The sequence below is a fragment of the Boleophthalmus pectinirostris genome, unplaced genomic scaffold (assembly GCF_026225935.1).
Source record: "Boleophthalmus pectinirostris isolate CB_2022bp ecotype Guang Dong unplaced genomic scaffold, ASM2622593v1 HiC_scaffold_12, whole genome shotgun sequence".
Taxonomy (NCBI): domain Eukaryota; kingdom Metazoa; phylum Chordata; class Actinopteri; order Gobiiformes; family Gobiidae; genus Boleophthalmus; species Boleophthalmus pectinirostris.
The window spans coordinates 17,393,134-17,419,513 of NW_026571018.1; the positions used below are offsets into that span (position 1 = coordinate 17,393,134).

At 37.5% G+C, this 26,380-nt stretch overlaps 1 protein-coding gene across 4 annotated transcripts in view; it reads left to right on the plus strand.

The window, feature by feature from the left end:
- Positions 1–26,380, plus strand: part of LOC110169097 (cell adhesion molecule DSCAM-like) — a 162,636-nt gene that overhangs the window by 31,422 nt on the left and 104,834 nt on the right. For all 4 annotated transcript variants that reach the window (XM_055148442.1, XM_055148440.1, XM_055148441.1 and 1 more), the window contains exons 2-3: positions 12,922–13,239; positions 13,880–14,029. In XM_055148442.1, the coding sequence (XP_055004417.1) occupies positions 12,922–13,239; positions 13,880–14,029 (468 nt within the window). The remainder of the gene's footprint in view (positions 1–12,921; positions 13,240–13,879; positions 14,030–26,380) is intronic.

Here is a 26,380-nt window from a genome sequence, read left to right on the forward strand (position 1 = left end):
TGTTCAAAGTTCACAATTTAAACACATCCAGGGGTGTCAACATTTAAGAGAAGACTGAATTCTGAACTAAAACAAGAATCCAATGTATTTCCAAACATGTTTGTAGAGGACTGTACTACAGAGCTATCTGTAATTGTTTACGTAACAAGACACAATATTTTAGAAGAAGAAAATCAGCTAAATAATTAAAACTGATTGCAGTTGGCTTATGACTATTCAGATTTGATTTGCGCTGTAACTTGCAGGCCTAATTGATGATTCAGGGCGTGTCACAATAAATACTATATTGACTTATCTTTAAATACATGAAAGGTGGAACAGTTATTTTTGGGGGTCAGTATTTATCATGTAAACCTTTTCTTTTCTTTTGTTATTGTATGGCAGTGCAATAAGATTTGAGTTATAGAATGTTGACTCAATAACTTCTAGGACTCTGTGTAGATACAAACTAATTATTACTAAAGACTTTGTTATTTATTTATTGCAGGTAATTTTTTATAATATTTTAGATTTAGAACTGTTTTTTGGGGATAAAACCTGCTTTAGGGTTATGGTGACAGTGGAATACATTAGTTTGTGTTTTGTTTCATTCACAGAGTTTTAACACACACACTTTATTTAAGCTGAGTTTTTCTCTCAAACTGAAAACACTCTGTTCCACCCTATTATGTCATGTGGTACAGGAAGTGCTCCACTGTGTTTTTCAACTCCACACACTTTCACTAAATCATTTGACTAATTTCAGCCCTGGAATTGCAAATCTTCACTTAACAAAAGGTTAAAGGTAGCTGTTAACTTGACATCACATGGTAGAAGAGAGCATTTTGAGCTTTGGAGATGTAGACAGACTAATAAAAGTTTACTCAAACGTGCGAATGAAACAAAACACACCTCTAGGTATGTTTTTGAGGAGTTAACAATATTCTAAAATTTTTTAAAAGCTCAGAAAAGTCAGTTTTGCATGATATGGGCCCTTTAAGCAATATGTACTTATTTATATGTGTTATCATGACAGGCCTAATCACACTTTTACTAGTATATCCATGTGGAATAATATGAGGAGATGCTACGCTGGGTACGCGCTGTCATCTCCGTGCTGCGTCACTTAAAAAGGCTAATGTAGCTTTATGAATCTCTGATGTATCTGTTTCCCCTCTCCTCTTGTCTGTGGATGCGCCTATGCAGATTAACCTCATAGCGCTAGCACATGCCCGGCCTTGTTTACTCTCCCTCCTCCCCGCTCCAGTCACTGTCATGTGTCTGTGTTGATTTGTAGCCCATAGTCCGTTTGCTCTGCTGATGTAACTGATTAGGGTCTTGAGTGTGCCCAGGACTCCCCCTCCTGTTGGCGCGCATTTAAATGAGCGTTTATATGCATCAAGCGCCCCACTCCACCGCCTCTCGTGTGGCCCCCGAGACTTGACATCAGAGCGGCTCTCATTGGTTTTACATAGCGCCGCTCGCCACTCAGCTCCACATTATTCATGAGAGCAAATTGGGAAGCGCAGATTTGCTGGAGGAGAGCTTGTCAGTCTTTAGGGCAAGCTGGGTATCGCCTGAGGGCACGAGGAGGGGGCAGGAGCGTGGACTTGGTCTCTGTCGTGATGAGGCCTGTAGTTCGAGCGCTTCTACTCAGTCTGGACTTAAAGCTGCACTGTAGAACTTTTTCTGAGGGCTCTGCCAACTGCTTGTCTCCACGGGGATGTGATTGCTTTGCCTTGAGGATTTCATAATATGGCATTAAACTTCAGTGTTTCCCATAGATTTGGTTCAGCCTATGACGGTTCTATTAATGGGAAACACTGAACTTATTATGTAAACTATAAAACCATCTTATTCAAAATAGAATTATTATGTTTTTTTTTATTATTATGTTTATTTATTTATTGGCAAAACGAAAAACAGGACATAGGCACAATAACATTCAGTCCTGCACACATGACAAAAAAGTTTCAGATCAGTGAATATTAACTGTAGTCATATTAGTAAAATTAAACCATACTAAAAGCACACAGAGCACACAGATTAAAGATAATACACACAATCACAAGCACACAACAAGACAGAGACATTTGCTATGTGAAGTCAAAACACAAACAGATTAGTTATGTTCAAAATGAAAGTAAACAATATCTGGTTTATTATCTATAGCTTTCTGTATCAAGGTTTCAATCACAATATTTTTACCTTTATTTTGTTCATATTAACATATTTAAATAATCAACTAATTGGAAAAAAATGCTGACTATTCAACTACTATAATAATTGTTATAGTTGCAGTCCTAAAATTTATCTAGCCTGTTCAGTTGCAGGTGTTTTTATCACAATGGAAATATGTGTTATTACTGTTAGCAGGGTCGCCTCTTCAGTATCTACCCTCTAACTTGGACTAAAGGGTAACCTGCGTGTGTCCATGGAGATACATAAACAAACATTTTGATGGATGGAGAGAAGCAAGTGCCATACTGTACCTTCCATCAGAAAAACGCAGCAGTGTATCCTTAGTTTTGTTTGTGGCCTTGTGTTTGTGACAATGAGCCTATCCTGTCCCCTGTCCTCTGCCTCTGCTCAGTCTTAATTACCCCCACATTCTGCTCTGCCCCAGTGGAGCTGCCCCAGAACACACCACAGCTCAGTGCCCAGTCTACACTGTAAATACACAAAAAGAACATCATTGTTTTAAATATGGGTCGTTCAGTCTTGATGAGGGTCAGAATGTCTCTTCTACTGGCCTAGTTTAGAGCTTAAAGGTGCACTATATAACTCTTTTTTCTGATGATCTGACTCATCATCTCCTTGTCTCCATGATAATGATATTGCATTTGGCTTGAATGTTTCATAGTTCGGCATTAAACTTATGTATATATGGCATTATTTCAATTACAGGGATTTTTATTGCTCTCCAAAGGGGGAGGATAGATAAATAAATATTATGTTGGAGATGGTGCGGGTGGGGGGGGGGGGTTATGTAGAGGGAAGATACATAAGTTTAAGAGAGAGTAAATGAGAAGGGAAAATAACTATACATAACTATAACATGGTTAAAATCTCTTCACTCCCAACACATAAACAAAATTACACAAAAACACTGGATATACACACGTCAAATGTTCATCAAAATGTTTAAAGGTGTCTATATCCGTTCGACGCCCAGTCCCCTATGTCCCCTTCACAGAGTGGGATAGCAGATTTTATGCTCAATAACAGGACATTTTGTTTGTGTAGGAAATTATGGTGGTTACTTCAGAAAAATTACAATTTTGCCCATTCAAACTGCAATTAATCCTGCAGCTCTAATAATACCTATAAAGAGAAGCGGAAATATCAAAAATAAGACGTTTTATACACAAAGCATAGACAGCGGTCCATGGTTGATGAATGGAGCTGGGTGGAGGTAAATATAGGCTGAACAAAGAGCCTCTAACACATCACAGCCTAATGCACACACTAATGCATAGGCCTCTTATACTCTGTGTTAGGGCCTGTATTGATCAGACATTTACTTAAATAAATTGCTTGCTGATTTGGAAGAGACCACTGATGGACATTGACAGAGTGCAGCTCCGAGCATCTGCAGCAGTATTTCAGACTCTGCAGTTTTCAGATTTGGTCAAAGAAAAAGTGGGGTATTTGAATATTTACTGTGTTATCTTGTCTCAGGCCCTTCTTAACTGTAGGTGTGTTGCAAATGTCAAATGTTATTGTAAGAAAAAAATCTGATGAAGGCTTTTTTGCAGAAACATCCTATGCATTTTTTTCACTTTTAAAATGCAAGAAAAGAGACAGATTTCTTTTAAATCATTAACCAACATGACCCAGTAGTCTTTGACATTTTTATTTTTTTATTTATTTTTTTGATAGGACCTAAACATGTAAGAGATATAACTGTAAATATTTATTAAACTGATCATTCTTCATAATATAAATTTAGATAAATATGGATACCTCATAGTACACTGGTTGGTAGCAATAGCCCACTCACTAAGAGTTTGAAGGTTTGATTCCCTCTTCCACAAATACATATCCATGTGTTTCAGAGTGATTCAAATTTAAGACCACTGCTATAACTATTGTTGTTGTGTCTTTGGGCCTGACACTTAACATACTTGATGCTTGCTCCTGCGTCGGCGCACAGCGATGTTTGAATGTGTGAGTGGGTGATTAGCTGCTTGATGTAGACCACGCGCAATGACCAAAGGAAGCAGAAAATCTCATTAAGATCATGAACTAGAAATAGGGCTGTTTAAAAAAATACATTAAATTGGTGTTTCGGAGACATGTAAAATTACAATTATCTAGTTAATCAATTTATAATTAAAATCTGTTAAAAAGCACTGCAAAAAGAGCTGATTAAAATATAATAATAATAATAGAAATTTGCAATGTAATATTCCAAATAATCATATAAGTTGGTATTTCTGCATTTTTTTGGTAAATTTTTTCTTTTTTTTAGGATATTTGAGCCTCAACCAAGAGATTTAGATGCACAATTTAACCCATTTTTGATGGACTGCCAAAATTCCATCTGAATACTGGCATTGGGATGAGAAAAAAACAAAAACAAAGAGAGATATTAGCTGTATTATTATTATTATTATTATTATTATTATTATTATTATTATTATTATTTATTATCCACTCCTAATCATGGACATATTTCCCCCCTATCACTCCAGTGTATAATGGTTTCATGATAGGCCTGGCTGTCACAATAACACATTTTGAAGCAGGATATATCTCTATACAGATATACAGTGATAAATGATAATATTGAAACTACTTTATGCCACTGAGACAGTAACAATAAAACAGGATAATCCCAGAAAACCATTTTAAATAGATCGTATCAGTAAGAGGCCTGAGCTGCAACAAATGAATAACAGAGTGAAGCAATAATTAGCCATAAAAGTCACTTATTCAACTATCTACAGCTCAGATCTTGTTGTACTAAACCAAAAAATCTTACAAAGAAATTGCACATAGAATACATTTTGAGACCCAAAATATATTGTTCCAGCTTTCATATATTGCACGATAAATCCATATAGTAATTATTGTGGCCTATGTGTTAGACTTAGACAAACTTTATTGATCCACAAGGGAAATTATTTGGACACAGTAGCTCACACATCACAATATATTATAATAATATAAGAGCAAAAAATAAAATGATATACATTCAAAATAAGTAGTAAAAAATAACAAGAGACTGGTGTCAAATAAGGCATAATTATATAAATGTGTATGTACAAGTAAAAAAAAAAAAAAATATATATATATATATATATATATATATATATATATATATATATATATATATATATATATATATCTTAAGGTCTTAAGGAGAAAACAGTGCAAAGATGAAATAGTGATACTGGAGCCCTCTCTGCCTGTAGACTCGTCAAAGGTCCAGACATTACACTCCCCCTCCTCCACTCCACAGCCCTGCCCTCCCCTTGACCGATGTGTGTCTGCTGCCCTTGAGATCGCGAAGGGGGTGGGGGTGGGGGGATCACTACAGCGTCACCTACTATCCTCCATCACACTCCTCACCCAGGGCTGCCCCAATACAAGCTGACACCTGGGGCAGTGCCAACCAGAGCTGGACACAGGGCGCACCCAGCCTTCACTCCTCTATCCGACAGGACCACCCCCTTTTGCCCCCTTTGCTGTCAGCCAGGCTAAAACGTACAACATAGGAAGAGGCATTTATTATAGATGGGTGTTATTCATAATTAAACGATATCTCTTTTTCCTCTTTGTGGTTCTGATATGGGGAAAGAGATGTTGATTAAGACTGCTCTGGTATAGTCTGGCTTGTACGGGGTATGGGGCAGGTCTTTTTCTCACATATTAGCTTAGTCTATATTTTTTAATGAGACAGAGACAGTGCACAATATACATTAACTTTAACAGGTTGTATCTCTAGTGCTAATTTCCACCTGTAATCCTTGGGCAGGCTTTAAGTCATGTTATAATGTTGTTACCTCATCAAAAACAAACCTGGAGTTGTGTTTGAGTAACCCTTTATTATTAGTCTGTCTATGTCTCAAGTCTGAAATGCTTGGTTTCACCTTGGGTTGTCATGAAGTAATAGTTTTCAAGTTAACAGCTGCCTTTTACCTTTAGTTCAGTAAAGATTGTCATTTCCAGACCTGAAATGATCCAATTCCAGTGAAGGTGTATGCAGTTTAAAAACACAGTTGAGCACTTCCTGTATTACCACATGATGTAACAAAGTGTTCTCTGCCTAAATATGCAGAGTTTGTGTGTTAAACATGTGTGAATGATACAAAACAAAACTCTAGGTATGTTTGTGATGAGGAAACAACATTATAATATCAGAAAACAGTGGGTCCTTAAATACAGCCCCACTGTTTCTTTTCCCTGACTGCCCCAGCTCGCATTTCTATCTTCTCTGAAAGTGTTATCCATAGACTCTGCAGTGTGGACTTGTTTCTTCTGTGGAAACCAAACATTGAAATTCTCACTTGTACATTTGTGAGTGTTAAATCTGCATTGGACGACAGCTGTTAATGAGATGATTATTCAACAGTGTGAACACAAACAGCACCTCCCACGGTCTGTCTGTAGCAGCGCGTGATGAATCCAGCCTCGTTTGTTATGTCTTGTTCACGGGTTAGACAGGATTAATATCAGTTTAATCTAATTTTGTACAATTGAGGATGATGAAGCGGTTTTTATCCTTTTGAGGATTGCAGTGCCTTGTTCTGTTGGCCTGTATAGTTCTAGTACAAATGATTTTTCTTGTCCATAGGTAAAGTTTTTAGAAATATGAAACTTAGAGGTGAATTGTTGAAGATTTAAAGGTACACTGTGTAACTTTTCTAATGGAGTGTCTTCCACCTGCTTGTCTCCATAGTGCAGTCGTTAATGTTCCCTAGTGTGGCTTTAAAACTTATCTATATTTATGGAAACAAGCAGCAGGTGTCACCAGGGGACAAGTTACAAGTCAGATCTGCGGAGAGGTAGTTCAAGAATTTAGAAAATCGTTAAGTTATCATACAGAAAAATTTTGTTACTTCTTATATCCTACATTTTTAAATTTCAAACACAATTGTGCATTTCTGACCAATGAAAACACTCTTAATAAAAGTGCAAGAACTATAAATTTAATGCCATGCTGTGGAACATTTTGAAGAAAAGCAAGGAGCTCAGCAGTAAGTGGACCCTCTACCAGAAAGTTACATAGTGCATATTTAAGGCTATATTATAATTATGATATAATATGCGTGGCAATTTCAGTGATCAATTAAATAAGTTTAACAAAAAATGTCAACCAAGAATTTAGAAAATCGTATTAAGTTATCATACAGAAATATTTTGTTCCTTCTTATATCCTACACTTTTAAAATTTTGACAACAAATATACAAAATTGCATTCATTGACTACAAAGATGTCTTGGACTGTTGACCAGTAAAGTTATTATTTGCCAGAATGTTCTCTATAAAACTGTGCAAAACCAAATTCCATTGAAAACATTGAAATTTTGTAGAAAGCATTTGTCAGTTATTTCTTGAAGATACTTGGAGCTGGAAACTCATTCAAGGAAAGGACAGAAAAATATAATAAAGGAAACTGTCAAAAATCAGATACTATTTGATACTAAAAAAAAAAAAAAAAATCACATTACCAGAACAAAATCTGACCTTTCCTTAACAGTTTTGGTATTATTTTTAGTTTTATCAAAACAAATATAAGATCTCACACCAAGATATAGAAAGCACTATTATTTTGTATAAGAATATTATATTCTATTACTAAAAAGGAGCAGGTTTTAGCTTCATCGTGGTTTCATAATTGTACAGAGTATTGAGTGAATTCTTTGGTATCGAAATCAAGTTTGAGATTTTTATATAGTATCGTCGTGACAACACTAGTTTACAATAGGCCCATGTCTTGAGATGGTGCACCCTTTAACCCTTGACTTCGTTCTTCCTGTTTGTATCTTGTTTGCACTGAAAAATAAATACCTTTGTACCAGATCCACCAGAGCTGTGGAGATGTGGGAGGCCATCAGGCTTTCTCATGTGAAGGACGCAGCCACCCAGAAACCGCACAGTAACGGTGGAGTGGAATAGTGGGGTGCACTCAATATTTTATAAGTTATGGAAGAGCAGATAGAGACAAAAGCACTTATGAAGACTTATTCAGTTCATTCATTGGGAAGAAAGGGTGATTCTGATCGTGTTTTTGCATGATAGTTGTTTTTGTTGTTAATTGAACATTTTTGGCAAAGTTGTCCATTTTTATATACAGTTGTAGAATAGACTACAGCAGCTAATTATTAAGTCATTAATGTCCACTTCGTATTTTTATTGTTCCTGGTTTTGTAAAATTCTAAGCATAAGATTGTTGGTTTGAAGTATATATATGACATGTTTTTTAATTATTATAGGGAAGTGGCTGCTTGAGAAAATATATTTAAAAGAAAATCTTTAAATTACACATATTTGTCGAGGGGGACACATAATCTGTGTCAAGGAATATACATACATTTTTTAACCATTTAAACAATCATTTTAAAATGGGGGGATTTTGCTTCTACAGGGTGTGAACTGCACATAACATTTTTAGATCATCCAATTACAATGCTGTATTTGCCAAAGACAACATATTCACGTTTTATAAGTTTCACTTTTGTTTTTAAGTCTACTCTCCCCAACAAAATCAGCATGCACATCGGACATCGCATCAGGTTTGTCAAGTTGTAGTGTATAAGTTGTTGTATCATGTTTTTCATATTTATGGAGAATTGTCATGTGGGAGCATGAATGATGGAGGCTTGTCGGCTCAGCATTGCACAGAATCTTACAACTAAACAAGGAGGGCTTGAATAGGGCCCGGGAGAGATCGTTAAATACTCAAACACGCATGGATGACATCTAAAACCTCTTCAGGCATGTTTTTGATGAGGGAACAATGTTATAACATGGAAGAAAGCTAAAATATATATATTTTTTTATAATATTCCCTCAAAAAAGATGTCAAATTTTATTCATTACATGTGTTTTAGATAAGGCTTGTCCCAAAATTGTCTCTCAGTGGTTATAGAGCTGCAAGATTTATCACATTCGAATGAGCAAATCACAAAGGCGACAATTTTTGGAGTACTGTAATTTTCTCCGCAAACAACAAAATTTCTTATCTTGCATAACCCTGTAGTTTAGATCTGTACAAATGTGATTCTTGTATTAGCTTTGTCAGATTATTTTTCAGTCTCTTTGTCAATTCTGAGCTATTATTACAACATATATTGCAAATCTTATCTAATCTTTGCAATGCCAGATTTTCCCCAACATGCTCAGCTCTAATGGAACCGTCCAGTCTTAGTGGGTCATTGTGTTATTGCAGCATTCAAAGTATACAAAACAGCAGATTTCTTCCCTTAGATTATGCAACTGTGAAGTCCACTGCACATTTGCAGAGAACAATGCATTTACTGTTCACTTAGCTGCCTCTAACGGCCAATACTGTAAGGATATATGATGTGAAAAAAACATCAGACATGGTAACACTTGTTCATCTCTCCGTCTTGTAAACATAACTCAAAATTTATGCAGATGACAGCAGCCAATCAGTGTTTGTTTGGGATCTGTGTGTGAGTGTGATGAAATATGGGGCGTCAGCTTGGGCCCTGCTGCTCACAACAGATGCTGGGACTTTAATACACATTTCAAACACCAGTGACAAGCTGTTTGTACAATTACACTGCACTAAATGAAGCTAAATGAAGAATATGCAGATGCATTATGGCTAGTCAATATTGCATAGGAGAAAAATATCTTATTGTGATTTTTCGAACAAGTATTACATTTGCAATATGTTTTCATAATAGGATTCTGTTCAAAGATCGGAGTGTTTTGTTATTTGTGTGATTTGCTAGTTGCGTCCATTGAAATTGTGATTTTGATTCAAATACCATTAATTTTGTAACCCTAATAAGTGCCTCGATAGTAGCAGTGTATGTTAAATTATTTTTTAAACATATATATGATTTATTTATATAGGCCCTTTAAGTCCTCTATCATCAAATGAATTCCATATTCAGCACGTCATATTATCTGTCAGTGGTGTCTGCACTTTTTTGTTATATAATCTTGATAAAAATAAGAGACTAGTTGTTTCAAAATGACCTGTAAATAACTGTAATCTTGTCAAGTCAGTTTGTTTAGTTTTTCTTATTATTTTTTCTCTCAATAATATAGAGGTAGGGAAATTATATAAATATAGCTAGTATTGTGACAGTTGGCTATGGAGACAGCATTTATCCCTGAACTAAATGAGCTCCATCTTTCATTATATTATATCAATCAAGAATGGTAAGGATTTTATTAACTAAGATAGTAATACTTAATATCTATTTAGCATTGCTGAAGTATACTTGTGTAATTATGCATGTCGACAAGCGCTGCATCCTTGTCACATTTATTATTTATTGGCCTGTGACACTTTAGTTCCTCTTGTCATCACCCAAACTCCCAATTGCCCCATGTTTTGAAGCTAGTTTAAAGATCACGTTTCCAAATCAATAAAGATGTCTTCACAGCTGACCGTCACAGTCCCTCTCTCCATTGCTCCTCGTGGATGAGACCTACAGGGCTTTAACTGTCAACAGGTACAAGTGTCTTCTCTTCAGCACCTCCGGCTGGCTCTCCTAAGTGCCATAAGTGTGAAGTAACGGGGTCTATTCTCCGATGTGCGGAAACACGTGTCTGTGGAGCTGTTTGTTTGTCGTAACAGGTCGGGCGAGCTCTGGGTGGAAGTAGCCGGTGATTTGAGTGAGCTCATTAGGAATTTATGAAGCGCTAAAATGTTTGGTCTCCGGGGAGCAGGGATTGGCAGCTGTCGCACATGGAGGCTGGGCAGGCGGAAGGCAAGGCGGGGACAGAGGAGAGAGGCATGAGAGCAGGCTACAGTGGGTTACAGTGGGTTATTGTGGATTACGGTGGGTTACTGTGGGATACAGTGGGCTATAGTGGGTTATTGTGGGTTACGATGAGTTACTGTGAGTTATTGTGGGTGACGGTGGGTTACAGTGAGTTACAGTGGGTTACAGTGGGTTACAGTGGGTTATAGTGGGCAACAGTGGGTTACCGTGGGTTACAGTGGGTTATAGTGGTTATAGTGGGTTATAGTTGGTTATAGTGGGGTACAGTGGGTTATAGTGGGTTACAGTGGGTTATAGTGGGTTACAGTGGGTTACTGTGGGTTACAGTGGGTTACCGTGGGTTACAGTGGGTTATAGTAGGTTACAGTGGGTTATAGTTGGTTACAGTGGGTTATAGTGGGTTACAGTGGGTTACCGTGGGTAACAGTGGGTTACAGTGGGTGATGGTGGGTTATTGTGGGATACAGTGGACTATAGTGGGTTACAATGGGTTAAAGTAGATTATTGTTGGTTACGGTGAGTTATTGTGCGTTACAGTGCGTTACAGTGGGTTACAGTGGGTTACCGTGGGTTACAGTGGGTTATTGTGGGTTACAGTGGGTTATTGTGGGATACAGTGGGTTACCGTGGGTTACAGTGGGTTATTGTGGGTTATTGTGGGTGACGGTGGGTTACAGTGGGTTATTGTGGGATACAGTGGGCTATAGTGGGTTACAATGGGTTACAGTAGGTTTTTGTTGGTTACGGTGAGTTACTGTGAGTTATTGTGGGTTACAGTGGGTTACAGTGGGTTACCTTGGGTTACCGTGGGTTACAGTGGGTAACAGTGGGTTACAGTGGGTTACCGTGGGTTACAGTGGGTATGGCAGGTTACTTAACAGAGCAGGTTTATGCAGCACACTGCTGTAGCTGTCTGGTGTATACGGAGAGGTTGTTGTTGCACTGCTTTTTTGGTTACTTTTTATACTGTAATGCTTCTCTATTGATTTTGCACATAAACATGATGGATTTTGCTAATACTATTCCTTTAATGACGTTTTATCCCTGAGCTCTATAGTAGAAGTAACATGTCTGTACCATAAAGTAAATGAATAGTTCTGTACATTAAACCAGTGGTTTTCCCTTGTCTCTCTGGGCTTTTGCCAACATCCTCATCCTGGCTGAGTGCCTGCAAGGTGGACTTCCATTACAGATGAGAGTTGCACTGTCAGTTTTATCCCACTGAGGAGCCAGTGTCTGGAAACATGATCCCTTTACATTGTCTAGCTTCATTAGGCCAGAACAGGAACAACTGTACACACAACACATGAGTGCTCTTCAGCTTTTAGGGCCAATTTGGTCCAAATGAGAATCATAATTATGGAAACACAAACTGAAACGCTTCTGTATTAGCCAAATGTAACAGTGATATATGAAGTATAACAGATTAAATATCATTGAGGGTACAGAGCCGTGTAATTCTGATTAAATCTCATGTAAATGAGCCTGTCGGGAGAATGTATGGATTTTTGTCTACTGGTTCAATAATTTATACAGTAATGTGCATAGGAAAGATTACAGCAATCCATTAAATGTTCTAAGTGCAATGTGTCTTCTTATTCTGCAAAAAACATAATACTCGGGTATAGAACTATAATCCTAAATCTAGAAATGTTGGCAAAAAAAAATATCTAAATTCTTGTGATTATGTAAATGTATGTTGCTCTTTTCACTGCTCTGGACCCACAGGGGCTCAAAGGGAGATTAGTAATCTCAATGTAACTGGTTAAATAAAGTAATAATGTAATACTTCCCATAGCAATTAGCATACCGATACAAAATATTTGATCATGTCAATGATCAGAGGTTCTCAAAATGGTGTCCATGACAGAAAATAGCCATGTGACTGAAACCAGTGTATAATCAACTGCATAGACAAACTCATGTACTTTTCATTTAGCCTTGGCTTCATTGTAATCTCATATTTTATTGTATGTCTAACTTTAGTGTTCTTCTCTCTCTGCAGTTTTCTGTGAAGATCTTCGTTTCAGCTTATATTTTGTCAATGCATCTGTGCAAGAGGTAGTGTTCGCCAGCACCACAGGGACCTCGGTGCCCTGTCCCGCTGCAGGAGCGCCCTCTGTCTCTCTGCGCTGGTACCTGGCCACCGGCGAGGAGATCTATGATGTGCCAGGGATCCGCCATGTGCACCCCAATGGCACCCTCCAGATCTTCCACATCCCCCCTTCCAGCTTCAGCAAACTCATCCATGACAACACCTACTACTGCACAGCGGACAACCCCTCAGGGAGAATCAGGAGCCAAGATGTCCACATTAAGGCCGGTCAGTATCCTCTATAGTTCTATAGTACTTCAAAAGGTGTCGTAATATTATAGTTACTTCAACAACACAAAGAACAGATTGCTTTTAAGATTGTTTTTGGCTCAGTAGGTTGTGCTCACATGACATAACAACTTTCTATTTGAGCTGGAGGACAAGCCAGAATACTGTGGTGGAGTTGGCTGTTAAACTGTCAGATTGCACCTGATTTATGGTTGATACCTCTGTAATTACTGAGCTAAGCCAAAACCAAAACCGGAAACCTCTTTTCTGTCAGCATAAATAAGCAAAATGAAAATGTTTCACAATAACATAAAGTTGGGTGTTATTATTCATTTCCAAAGATGTGAGTCATTTGAAAGTACTTTAATCATAACATTACAGGACACAGGAGATATAATGCCAATAGCCAATATGCAAAGGTGCAAATATCGGCCTAACGTACTGGCAGACGGATGTATCGGTCTGTCACTATTCAAAATATGTAGAGTGTCTTGGTAGAGGACTATCACACGCATATATATATATATATATATATATATATATATATATATATATATATATATATATATATATATATATATATATATATATATATATACAGGTACATTATATCATATTGAGCTTCTGTGTGTGTTTGCAGTCCTCCGGGAGCCCTACACAGTCCGGGTGGAGGACCAGAAGGCCATGAGAGGAAATGTGGCGGTCTTCAAGTGCATTATCCCCGCCTCAGTGGAGGCCTACATCACTGTTGTGTCCTGGGAGAAGGACACCATGTCAATCAACGCTGAAAGTAAGTCTCCTTTAATACCACACATATCCACTTACTAAGATGTTTGGTGGAAGAATGTGGGATCATATTTTTGGTTTCGGTACTGTAGGATTTGAAAGTTTGACAACTAGGGTGTACAAAAGCAAAGGTATTTAAGTAATTAGATGTTTATGAGGAGCAAAGTGAGTAGAATGTTGTATGGTCCTATAGTGAAATAGCATATTGTTATTTTAGTATCAGCAGTATTTGCTGATGTAGTTTACTGGTTATAAGTGACGGTTGTTGTAATAGTGACATTAGCAGTACAGTAGAAGAGGAGTAGTAGCTGAAAAAGCTGTGACAGTAAGTATAATTTACAATAATTGTTGTACCAGAGATTAGCAAGTGAAATGTAGAGGTGTGTAATATATCATGATCAAATTTAAATCCAAACTTGAGTTGGTGCGATTATAAAATCATGAAGGTTGCAATATTTAATTTAATAGAATATCCTCTGCAAAACATGCTGTTTTTTATCTTGTTGCTTAGACCTATAGTTTAGATCTCTTCAAACATGCATGCAGATGAACAGAATCTTACTTTTCAAACATAAATCACAAGTCTAATTTTAACTGTAATAGAATAAAATCACAACTGAATATTTTTCCAACCTTAGCGTACAGTGAAGTTGTGTTAAATCATACACAGTCATTGTTTTGACTAGTTGTACGTGGTTGGCCCTGATGCCCTGTCTGCTCCTGCTCTGGCTCCTCTCCGTCAGTCTGACCCAGTGACAGTGACAGACCCAGAGCCTCGGTGGTGTTGTGTATTGACCCAGTTGTACGTCTCACGTGCACCACTGCAGCGCCCCGATCATTCAAATCACTTAAATGGAGCGCTCGCCTGCGTGATTGTTTCCCAGCCCTGGGGGGCAAATTCACTTTATGTGGGGCATTTAGCAAACTCAATAGACAAAAGCTAATGTCATTTTGCTTTGGGATGGAGGGCAAACGCTGGCCACGGACCGCTGCTCTGTTTTTGTTGACGTTTCACATTTGTCTGCTGAGGTGAAATCGGCCATGTTGAAATCTATAGCAATCCCTTAATTGTCTATAAATGGATTTGCCCAGAGCATTTTTGAATACAGACAGTTGTTTGTGTTGAAAAGACAAACACTGACAACAGAAAATGTATATAAAATAATATAAAAAAAAAAAAAATCAAAATTGCTGCTAACAGTATGAGTCTTGTGTATACATTCCCAAGTTTGTTGTGTTCTCTTATTTTTACCATTAAAAGCATTGAATTTAATATTGATGGTAGTCTCCTAACTCCTAATTACCTGTCCATTTGTTAAAAATATGCTATAGCTGAATCATTCTGAATAAACAATTTTTTCTTAAAGGAAATGCTATAACTCTATAAGCTTTTGACATAATTCCTGGTTAACTGTGGATAAAAAAATAATACTTAAAGTGAAATATCAAAATATCTCTATGTCTCAGTGTCTAGCCCTTGCCACATCCTATAAATCCCATGCATCCGTCAACCATGTAAATGTTGTCAGAAAAATCAGGCTTGCACCGACCCAGTGCTCCTCTCTGTGCTGAATATTGCATGACCAAGGCCTCGGTTTCTTGCTCGCAAATGGTCCTTATCCCTGTCTGAGTGTGCATACCCATTTTAGTGCTCTCTTGTATTATGTCTGCCAGTCTATACTGTATGCTTCTATAGCTGGCTAAACCTCCCATCACAACCTTTCCCCTGTTTTAATATTTCATGAGTGAAAAATAATATCAACACTTTAGCTTTAAATCCAAAAACTGTGGAATCTGCTCTTTGTGCTGTTTTTAAATAAATTATTAAAGGGGCACTGTGTATGTTTTCTGGTGGAGGGTCTGTCATACGCAGTGATGGGAATACTTTGGAAATGTGTTTAATAACCAAATACAGAATACCTATAGTATTTTATAACATATTTTGCTACACAGTCCAATTAGAATACTGTATTCTGAATATTTAGAATACTTTTACATTGCGTGACAATGATAGTGTAAAGACGTAACATAGGATTTAAACAACTTTATATTTATTTCATGGTTTGTTATGGATTTCCTATCACTCGTCGGAGAAGGAAAAATTAGTAGTGTCAGTTTTCTCACCAATGCTATGTAGTTTGAAGCCTAAATTGTGTAATCAAATTGCAATTCTGAATACCAACAAATGAAGGTGTAACCGTGCTGGAATACAGTTAGTGTACTCAAAAGGTGTACTCAGATTATGCATTCTTGGTACGTGTATTCTTCTTATCTTCAAGATGTTTCACAGTATGGCATTAAACGTATCTGTCTCCATAAAGACAAATATGTGACACCACCAGGTCAAGTTACAGGTCAGAGCTGTGGAGAAACGAGCCCACGCACAGTACATGATCTAGTATAGCATTTTTTCAAAGTATTTCTGAGCAGTAAAAACACCTGTAGTTTAATCAGTGCAAGAGATAGATTACTTTAATGCCATACTGTGGAACATTCTGGGCAAAGCTATAATATCCCCATCTCCTCCACCAGAAAACTTGCACATTCCACCTTTAAGTTGGCTTTTGAGTTTAAGAGTTTCGAGTTGTTGCAGAGTATACAATGCAGTCCATTAGAAAAGAATAGAAAATGAAGCCTCCATTTGTGCTCCCAGTAAAATGATGTGAGATATACGTCTGGAGTTTTAGCCGAAGTCCTTTGACAATACCATTTTCACGCTCCAGTTTTCTGCCCTACAGTTAAATAATAATGAGGTCCATGGGTGCAGAAGAAAGCCTCTTGTCATATTGATTGTCTTTTTGAAGATTTTCGCAGTAATAATTAATCACATTTTATCTGAAAAACTCAATATTTGTCTAAATTATTTATTATAGCCTTGTATTCATTCCAGCCAGTACATCTAAGGCATCAAAACATAGTCAAGTGGTGAACCTTCAGCGATTTTGAAGGCTTATTTTTTTATATTCTTTGACCATCTGACAATCCCAAGCACAACACAGCAAACTTGTATTTTTATTATTATTATTTTTTTTAAAGAATAAATTGTCCAATTCCTGAAAAGCGTAAGTGGTTTTGATATGATTTTCCATTTTGAAATGTCTGTACCCAATTTATTTTCATGTATTTGACCAAAATTCATCTGGCAACAGTATATAGATGTACTGTATATGCAGATCTTGAAGTCCAAATAAGTCCACTGTGTCTGCATCTATTTATAAAGTGGTTTAATGACACAGAATTTGGAAGTGTGTGGTTAGCATGCTAGTTGCTGTTAGCTTTACTGTGACGGCAAACTGTTTTGGCCTCCGAAAGTTATAAAATCATTACGGTGAATAATTAGGATGCGCTGAATGCATAAGGTAAAAGCTGAATGACATAGGACCAATGCAATCCTTTTAAAATGATCTAATTCTGTTTTTCATGTTTTTAAGACTGTAAAAATCAGATATAGTAACTTTAAGCCCACGTAGTCTGTTTACATAATCACTAATTTTGTCTATTTGGTTAAGAGTCTATTCCAGTAATCACAATATGGTATTTGTTCATTTATTTTCTTTAAAGGTGCACTGCGTAACATTTCTAGTCCACCACCAGCTTGTCTTCATGAAAATGTTATTGCATAAAAATCTATCTATCATGAGGGAAACAGGCAGGTTACAGCACTATGCTACATTACATTTCAGATCTGTAGAGAGTCGCCCCTATTCACAGAAGGAATTATTGTATTTTTGAGCAATAAAAACACCCTTAAGGAATAAATGCTAGATGGATATGTTCAAAGTCATACCGTAAAACATTCCAGACAAAGTGAACACATCTCTATGGAGACAAATAGGTCACGGACCCTCCACCAGAAAAGTTTCCCAGTGCACCTTTAAAGGCCTAGTCCTGTGCATGTGTTTTCAAGTATGCAAAATCTCTAAACTGTACTGTACTAAGAGGATTGTCAGTATTGTCGAGCACAGCCAATCAGGACTGATTTCGATGGATTTACAATGCTTTACTGTGAATCTCATTGTTTAGGTTTAGATTAAGCTAACACTGAGTTGCTGTAACAGTATTTTTTTCTTTTCCTCAGTATCTGTGTATGCTTTATGCAAGATGTGGTCAAATGAAGCAGAGCATATTCATTAGTAACATATTGATTTGAAAGGACATTAGCATAAAGCCAAGTCACTGCTCCACGCTCCAGTGGCTGAGGTAACCTTGAAACAGCAGGTAGGCTCTCACCAAAATAATTAAATGGTTCACATATGACCATGGGGAAACAAAAATGCTTTGTTTTGGAAATGAGTATTCATCTAAAAATTTAAATGCTGAAATATAATATAACAGTAGACAAATGTATGGATATATATTGTAAAGATCTTATTATACTATTTTCTGATCTATATTATAATTTTTTTCCCATCACAAAAAAAACCTGGAGTTGTGTTTTGTTTCATTTGCACATGTTTAATATACAAATCCTGCATATTTAGGCTGAGTTCTTCTCAGAAAACACTCTGTTTCACCTAATGATGTCATGTGATAATACAAGAAATGCATTGCATTGTGTTTTTAAACTCCACACACCTTTACTAGAATCATTTAGATCAGAAGGTCCCCAACCCCCTTGCCGTGGACTGGTACCGGGCTGTGGGTCGTTTGGTAGCGGGCCACGAATAATAATGTGTGAATGAAACAAAGCACAACTCCAGGTATGTTTTTGATGAGGTATCAACAACTTTAATGCCTCTTTCAATTCAAAAGCATTTTAAAATAGCAATGTATACAGCGTGTGCTTGGTTTCTCTGTATGACCAGTGTGGCTGTTTGGCTGTGCTGTGGTCCCAGGTGCATGGGCTGCTGCAGTCACTGAGGAGGCCTTGTAGTCATTTGCCTGGGTCTGCTCTGCTCTGTATTCAGAAACAGCAGCAATGAGAGAGAAAGCAAGACGAGAGGGAGGAGATAGAGGGGAGGGAGGAGAGAGAGAGGAAGGGGGAGAGAGGGAGAATTGAGGGCCAACCCCATCTCTTGCAGTAACTATAGCACCATGGCTTCTTCTCATTCTGCACACAGCTCTGGGCCTTTATACAGTCACTTTTCTCTACTGCGTCTTTGGTTGTTGCTCACCTGTATGCACTTTGTTATGTCCAATGTATCAATGATTCTGCCCCAAAGGAATGAAATTGAGAAATTGTCCACAACATTCTTAGTTTTGGTCAGTATGAATTTGCATACAAAATCAGAATTACTGAAGAAAAAAATAGATTAGTGATAGATTATTATTTATCAAACCCCATTCTGCATTTTAGATAAAAATAAAAGTAAAGCTAATGTGTAATTCCACCACTGTCAAATTTTCATTTATTTACACTCCAGCAGCTGAACAATAATATTTAGGCTCCTTAATTTCAAGTAGGCTATATAAGAAATGCAACATATATCTCTGTCAAGTAGTTTTAAATTGTTTATCGCTATGGCAACTGTCTTCATTTTTCATCACTCTGAAACCCATGTATAGTTGCACAGACCCGGGTGGTTGCCAGAGCTGAGATGCAGACTCATTTGGGTTAAATTGGCTGTGCATAATGGCCCTTTGAAGTAAATATCAAGACTTGGTATCAAAAACCTTATCATCTGTCTGCAGTCTCTCTTTTCTCTCTTCTCTGTGTGTCCTTTTTTAAACGTGTATATTTGCACAGTTGTGGTCGTGGCGGAGGATGTGAGCACACCTAAGCTGACCTGTGTTTTCAAAGTCCTCCATCTTGTCGCCATGGAGACCAGTCACTCACGTCCTTGGAGGCTGCCATGCTGTGCAGAAAAATCACATTGATTTACTGGGCCACAAGGAATTATATGCAAAACGTGTTTATTCTGCTGTTTCTCAATTGAATTTTTGTATTGGCCTTGAAGAAACACGTATAATATGATAAGATTTGTTATTGAAGTCGTCTGTGAGGAAAATACACGTTTAAAAGATCAGTGCATGTTAACGTTCTATTACAATGGTTGTCAAAAAGCAAAAAGGTGACATGAATTGTTTCAAACATTTTGTAAAGCAGAATTTATTGCTGCTTTATTTTGATTTGATGTATAATTTTGTACAAGATTAAAAAAGAATTCCATAGTGCACTGATAATCTTTCTATGCATGGGTTTCAGCTTTCTGTTGTATGCAACATTTTGAGAATTTTTGCCCATTAAAAAGATATAATATTTAATTTTAAGTTGTTAATCGCTATGGCAACAGTCCAGTTTGGTCTTCCAATAAAATGGTTAAGTATTGATTGTATCTCATGGTGTCACTTTAGATGTAATATTAATGATTTCAACCAAGGCACACTACAATACACAATACAACCGAATTATTGTTTTTAAAAGTGCACTGTGTAATATTTCTAGATGATGGTCTGCTATGTGTTTGTCTCCATGGAAATGTTATTGCTTCGTCCCTAATGTTCCACAGTGTAGACTAAACCTATCCAGCTCAAGGGAGACAAGCAAGTTGCAGCACTATGTAACATTACATTTCAGTTCTATGGAGAGTTGCCCCTATTTACAGAGAAAATTAATGTATTTTTGAGCAACAGAAACATCAATAATGAATAAATAATAGATGGAAATTTTTAATGTCATACTATGGAACATTCCAGGGAAAGCAATAACATCTCCATTGAGGCAAGCAGCCAGAAAGGTTTCACAGTGCACCTATAAAATTTATTTTTTGGGTGACTAAATCTACAAAAAAAAGAAAAGAATGATTTGCACTGCCTTAAATGTAGCTGTCTTTGGCGGATGTTGTATTGTGCTGCCATTGTCTTCCTGTATAAGTAACCATCGGTGCAGCACAGCCTTGAGCTGGAGCTGGGGGCTGGTGCGTAATAGTTTTAGTGGTCCCTATGTGACTAAGAGACACAGAAACACGCAGCAGAAGATAGGATAACTGCGTGTATGCTTGTAGACAGGCAGGCTAGCTCCTCTCCTATGACGTGTGCCCACTTTTACCATGCGCTGTCATCCCCTCTGCCCATGATTGGCTGGAGCATTGTTAGCCACTCTGAAAAATGGGTCAGGTGGAGAATCTTGGTTTGTGTATGAAAATGTAACTAAAGCAATTGCAATTTGAATGGACATTAGCAAATCGTTAAAGGTGTAGTTTTTGAAGTACCGTTATTTCCTCTTCAAACTACAAAATACCCAGTTTTATTTTGCTTAGAAATTGCTAACCCCATAGTCCAAACATGTTCTGAAATGTGATTCTTTTTGTCAATTATTCTTGACATGTTTAGAGTCTGAACTTGAACTATTAAAACATAAACCGCAACCTTTTGCTTATCAGAAAATTGCACTTTGCTATTTTTCTCTAACACCAATATAAACAAAGCTGGCAATGAAAATACGTATAGGTTTGTTTTCTTAACATTTCTCAACACATCTTGCAAGACAATTCCCTGCTAGGGTCTTAGCTAGATGAAAAAAGGAGAGGAGGGGGAAGAGGCTAGGAGGAAAATCAATACGTGTGTGCATGAATCTAGCTGCGGCTGCCACAAAGCATTATGGGAACATGACGGGTAGACGGAGTTGTGGGCTGGCCTGTGTGCGCTCTGCATGATAAACTTGCAGGCTAAAGAAAAGGCTGCAGCTTAGAGCATGTGGGGGAATTGATGGGGTTTAACTGTGCGTTGAAAATATAGTTGGTCTGTGCCAGTGTAAAGCATGGATCATAGTTTTATTTTATTTATTTATTTTATTCCTTTTTGATATTTTGGCATATAATAATAATGTCGCTGTGACTTTTAAATAATATTCCCTAATGCGGATATTACTTTCTAGTCTGAAAATACCTCATTGATTAAGTATTTTTGTGAGCCCTAACAGATTTTAACTACAAAACATAATTTTGTGTTCATAAACCCAAGCTCTGTAAGTAAAAACGTGGAATAGTTGGAACCCACGTGTCAAAATACAGTAGCTCAATACAGAATTATAGTTACAATATAGCAATTTTTTTTATGTCCAGTGGCAGACTTGAAATTTGGTCCCATTCTACTGTACATCTTGTATGCTGAGTCTACCGAACCGCCTGCTCCAGATTGTCACAGATCTTCATTAAATTGCTACTCCCCCTCCCTCTCTCTTTCTTTCTCTCTCTCTGTCCCTGTCTCTCTCTTTCTCTCACTCCTTCACTGACTCTGCAACCATCGCGCTCCCTCCTCCCACTGTTTGCTCACCAATAACCGCAATTTGTTCTTTATTAAACTCTCGGGGCTGCCAACAATTAGTCTGCAAGCTGAAGAGGGGAGCGCATGCGTACTTGGGGCGTGAGGCAAGGGGAGGAGCCAACCAAAAGTCTAGTCTTCTTCAATTCTGCACTTATTTCACTTAGAGGCTCCATGGCTAATTCAGAGATACTGTATCCTCCTCCCACATCTGGACACATGCCAGGTCACGCATGGACCGCTGCCAAGATACGGATTAGCTATAAGCGCTACATGAGCTAATTGTAGAAGGAGCCACAAATTATTGGGCCCTGAGACGTTGTGTGGACTACTGGCTTTGGAGCGGGGGATCGGACTGGCTTCTGTGGATGTCTTTAGGGTTATGTATACAGTCACATATAGAAAATGATACATGGTTTTCTCTGAGTGTGTGTGTATAGCGAGTGCCATAATTAGAAATGCTATTTGTTGAAATAGTTAAAGGTCAGTGTTAGGAAGTAACTGAATGCATGTACTGAAAATATGTATTCTGAATTTTAATTTTGAGTAACTGTATTCCAGCACAGCTACTCTTTAATGTGGTGTTTTTTACAGTACACTTTCATAAATGGCACGGAATACGTAACAATACTGCATCATGTCATTTTGGCTTTGAACAGCATGGTATTAGTGAAAATGAATTCATAACAACTAGGGATGTAACACTAACCGAAATATCTTGATATCGTGATATCGTATCGTCAAAGTTCTCACAATAATATCGTAGACCATCACAATATATTGAATTACAAGTCTCTTTGCTTAAATGAAGAGTTATGGTGCAGCAGTAGCTAAAAAAAAAGACAGAGGGAACTACATAGACCATGATCCTTTGCTCCATTTCAGTGCAGACTATATGAAGAAATAACAGTTCTAAGCACTTTTAAGTCTGAGTTCTTTGGATTAAATCTTGTCAAGGCATTTTAAGAGGAAAAGTAGCATATTAGCCTCAACAAAATATTGCAATAAATATCGTACTGTGAGATGTATATCATTAAAATATTGTACAGAGAGATTTGGATATTGTTACATCCCTAATCGTGAGAGTCCCCACCATATCATGAGCTTTCCCACGAAATCACAATAAATATTGTAATGTGAGGTTCATACCATGAAAGTATTGTATCGTGAGACTTGGATATCGTTACATCCCTAATAACAATGAATTATATATGTTTTTTACACTATAATATAATGCAACTCATTAAAGTATTCTAAGTATTCATAATGCAGTGCTCTGATTGGACCATGTATCAGAATACATTTTAAAATACATTTTAATTCTTGTGTTCAGTATACTGTAACTAAATTCATTTACACAGCATTCTTCATATTACTGTTTAAAGGGCACAGGGTTTTTAAGTTTTTAAGTAGACGGCAAAAAAACCTTCTTCATGGAGACCAGCTGGTTACTCTACCAAACAAAGTATTTTTTAGCAATAAAAATGCCTGGAATTGGATAAATTAAAGATAGATGTGTTAATACCATACTATGAAACATTCAAGGACAAGCAGAAGACGAATCCTCTTCCAAATATGTACACCTTTGAAAGTACATTGTAACATTCTTGGTGAGCTCTCCACTATCTGCTGGTCTCCATGGAGATGTAATTGCATTTCGAATGTTCCTCGCATTTATAAACATATATATCTAGCATTTATTCAGTTACAGTTGCATTCATTGCTACACAAAAACCTTGAAATATATATACATTCTTCTTGAGTGGGCTTGTCTATCCACAGAGCTGCCCTGTCACTTCCCCTGGTGACCTGGTGATTTTTTTTTCATCTCCATGGAGACAAGCAGATAGCGTAAAATCCAACAGAAAATTCACATTGTGTACAAATACAGTTTTAAAAGATCTCTCTCCATATTATTTGAAACCACATCTACACAACATGTTTTCAGTCTCCAGCTCCATGTCCTTTCCCAGTCTCTGTCCTGGATTTCATTAATCGTCTGTCAAATAAAGGCCCATATATTTGTGTCAGGGGTGATGGGGACATCCGGGGAAGAATCTGTGCTGTTTCTCTTTAACCACAATGTGATCAGTCTATGTCAGCGATAAAACCCAACACTGACCCCTCCAACCTCCCCATCTCCTCTGCCTCTAACAGAGCTGTACATTGACGTCAGTGAATATATCTCAAACCAGACCGTGATATGTTTGAAACCACCTTTGACCGGCAACAAAAGACTACCTGAGATCCAGCAGCACAACCTGCAGAGCGCCGTGTGCGTGTGGATGCATATTTATCACACTGGGAACTAAAACCTGTATTGGTGGCTTTGAGATTCAAAATGTCATGATGTATACTTTTCAGATGGGGGCAAGAGCCAATTTTTACTCTTGATTATTTAACACTTTACTTTGCCATGAAATATGTAAAAGATAAATGCATAAATGTTGAACCTGATTATTTTTTATTACTGACAAGACCCAAGAATTCACTGAATTAGAACAAAAATATCACAATACTAATTTTAATCTGTAGAAATAAAATTGGCCAATGTTGTGATTTTTATATAGCGTTTTCTTCAAGGCACTCAAGACATTTTATATCAAGGAACCGCTCATTCACACACTCGTACACCAGTGGGCGCAGACACTGGGGGGCAAGGTGGGTTAAGTGTCTTGCCCAAGGACACAACAACAGCATTCATCTGTGAGAGCTAGAATTGCACCGGCAACCTGTGGGTCAGTGGATCTGACTGCTCAACCAATTATGTTTTTATTATCGAGAGTGGAGTTTGAACCGCTATCGAAAATAGCAATCCAAATTTATTTAATAGGAACCTGCCTCTCTTGTGGTGATAAATATCTGGTCCCTATGTCGTAAATCCTTTATTATTAGATCAACAACATGGTTTAAAGTTTAGAAATGGGTTAAAACTGTTAAAAGGTACACTAACTTTTTGGTTAGGAGTCTGTGACCTGCTTGTTTCTATGGATATGTCATTACATTTATTCAACTGCAGGTGGTTTTATAACTCAAAAATACATATAATAACATTTGCATTGTGACTGTGAGCAGGGTCGCCTCTCCACAGATCTGACCTCGAACTTCGTCTGGGTTGGTCTCCATGAAGATAGGAAGGTGCCATTAATGCCATACTGTGAAACATTCCAGACAAAGCATAAGCACCACAGAGAAAAGCATCTAACAGCCTCCATGAGAAAAGTTAACATGATGCAACTTTGAGGTTCAGGTTTAGGCAAGTAGTGACTATGGTTTAAGTTAGGATCAGTCTTTAGGAACTGAATGAAAGTCAATGTAACGTCCTCAAGAACCACGGAAGCCCAATATTTGTGTATGTGTGCGGCAGAGTGGTGCGTAGGCCGAGGAGAGGAGGGGGGGCAGGGAGGGGAGGAGGGGGCTGGTCTGTGAATGGCGTCTCTTATCACGTATATGCAGCTGGTGCAGTGTGTTTGAGAGACAGAGGGGCTGTCCATGCTCTCTCCGCATTCACTCTGTGGTCTGTGTGTGCTGCATGCTAAAACAGGGAAACAGGGCCCAGATTCACCAATGGAGATTTACTGCACACTCATGACAGCTTGGGTCCTTACCCCACGGGACAGGGCGGAAATTATCTGTCATCTGATATCAGTAGGTCCAGATTGGGTTGTATTTTCACTGGTCAGTCAGCTTTTGTTTTGAAATTCCTACATTTACTAGTATTTACAACATCTTTTTAAATCAAAGCAGTTCTTGAGAGGTCCAGAAAAAAAATATTATCACTCAACAACTGGATTTACCTGCTAGGGATGTAACAATAACCAAAATATAGTGGTACATTTTCGTCAAAAGTCTCACAGTCATATTGTGGGCCATCACAGTAAATCAAATTACAAGTTTCTTTGCTTAAATTCATTGTTATTGTACAGCATCAGCTAAAAAATACAGAGAACAACAAATACCATGATCCTTTGCTCTATTTCAGTCCAATATGGATAATGAAATAGCTGTTATTAAACACTTTTAAATCTTAATTATTTAGATAATCACCAAAAAGTAGACTAATTTTGTAGACTCCACAAAATATCGGCATAAATATTGTACTGTGAGAAGCATTTTATGAGAATATTGTATCGAGAGATTTGGATATGATGAC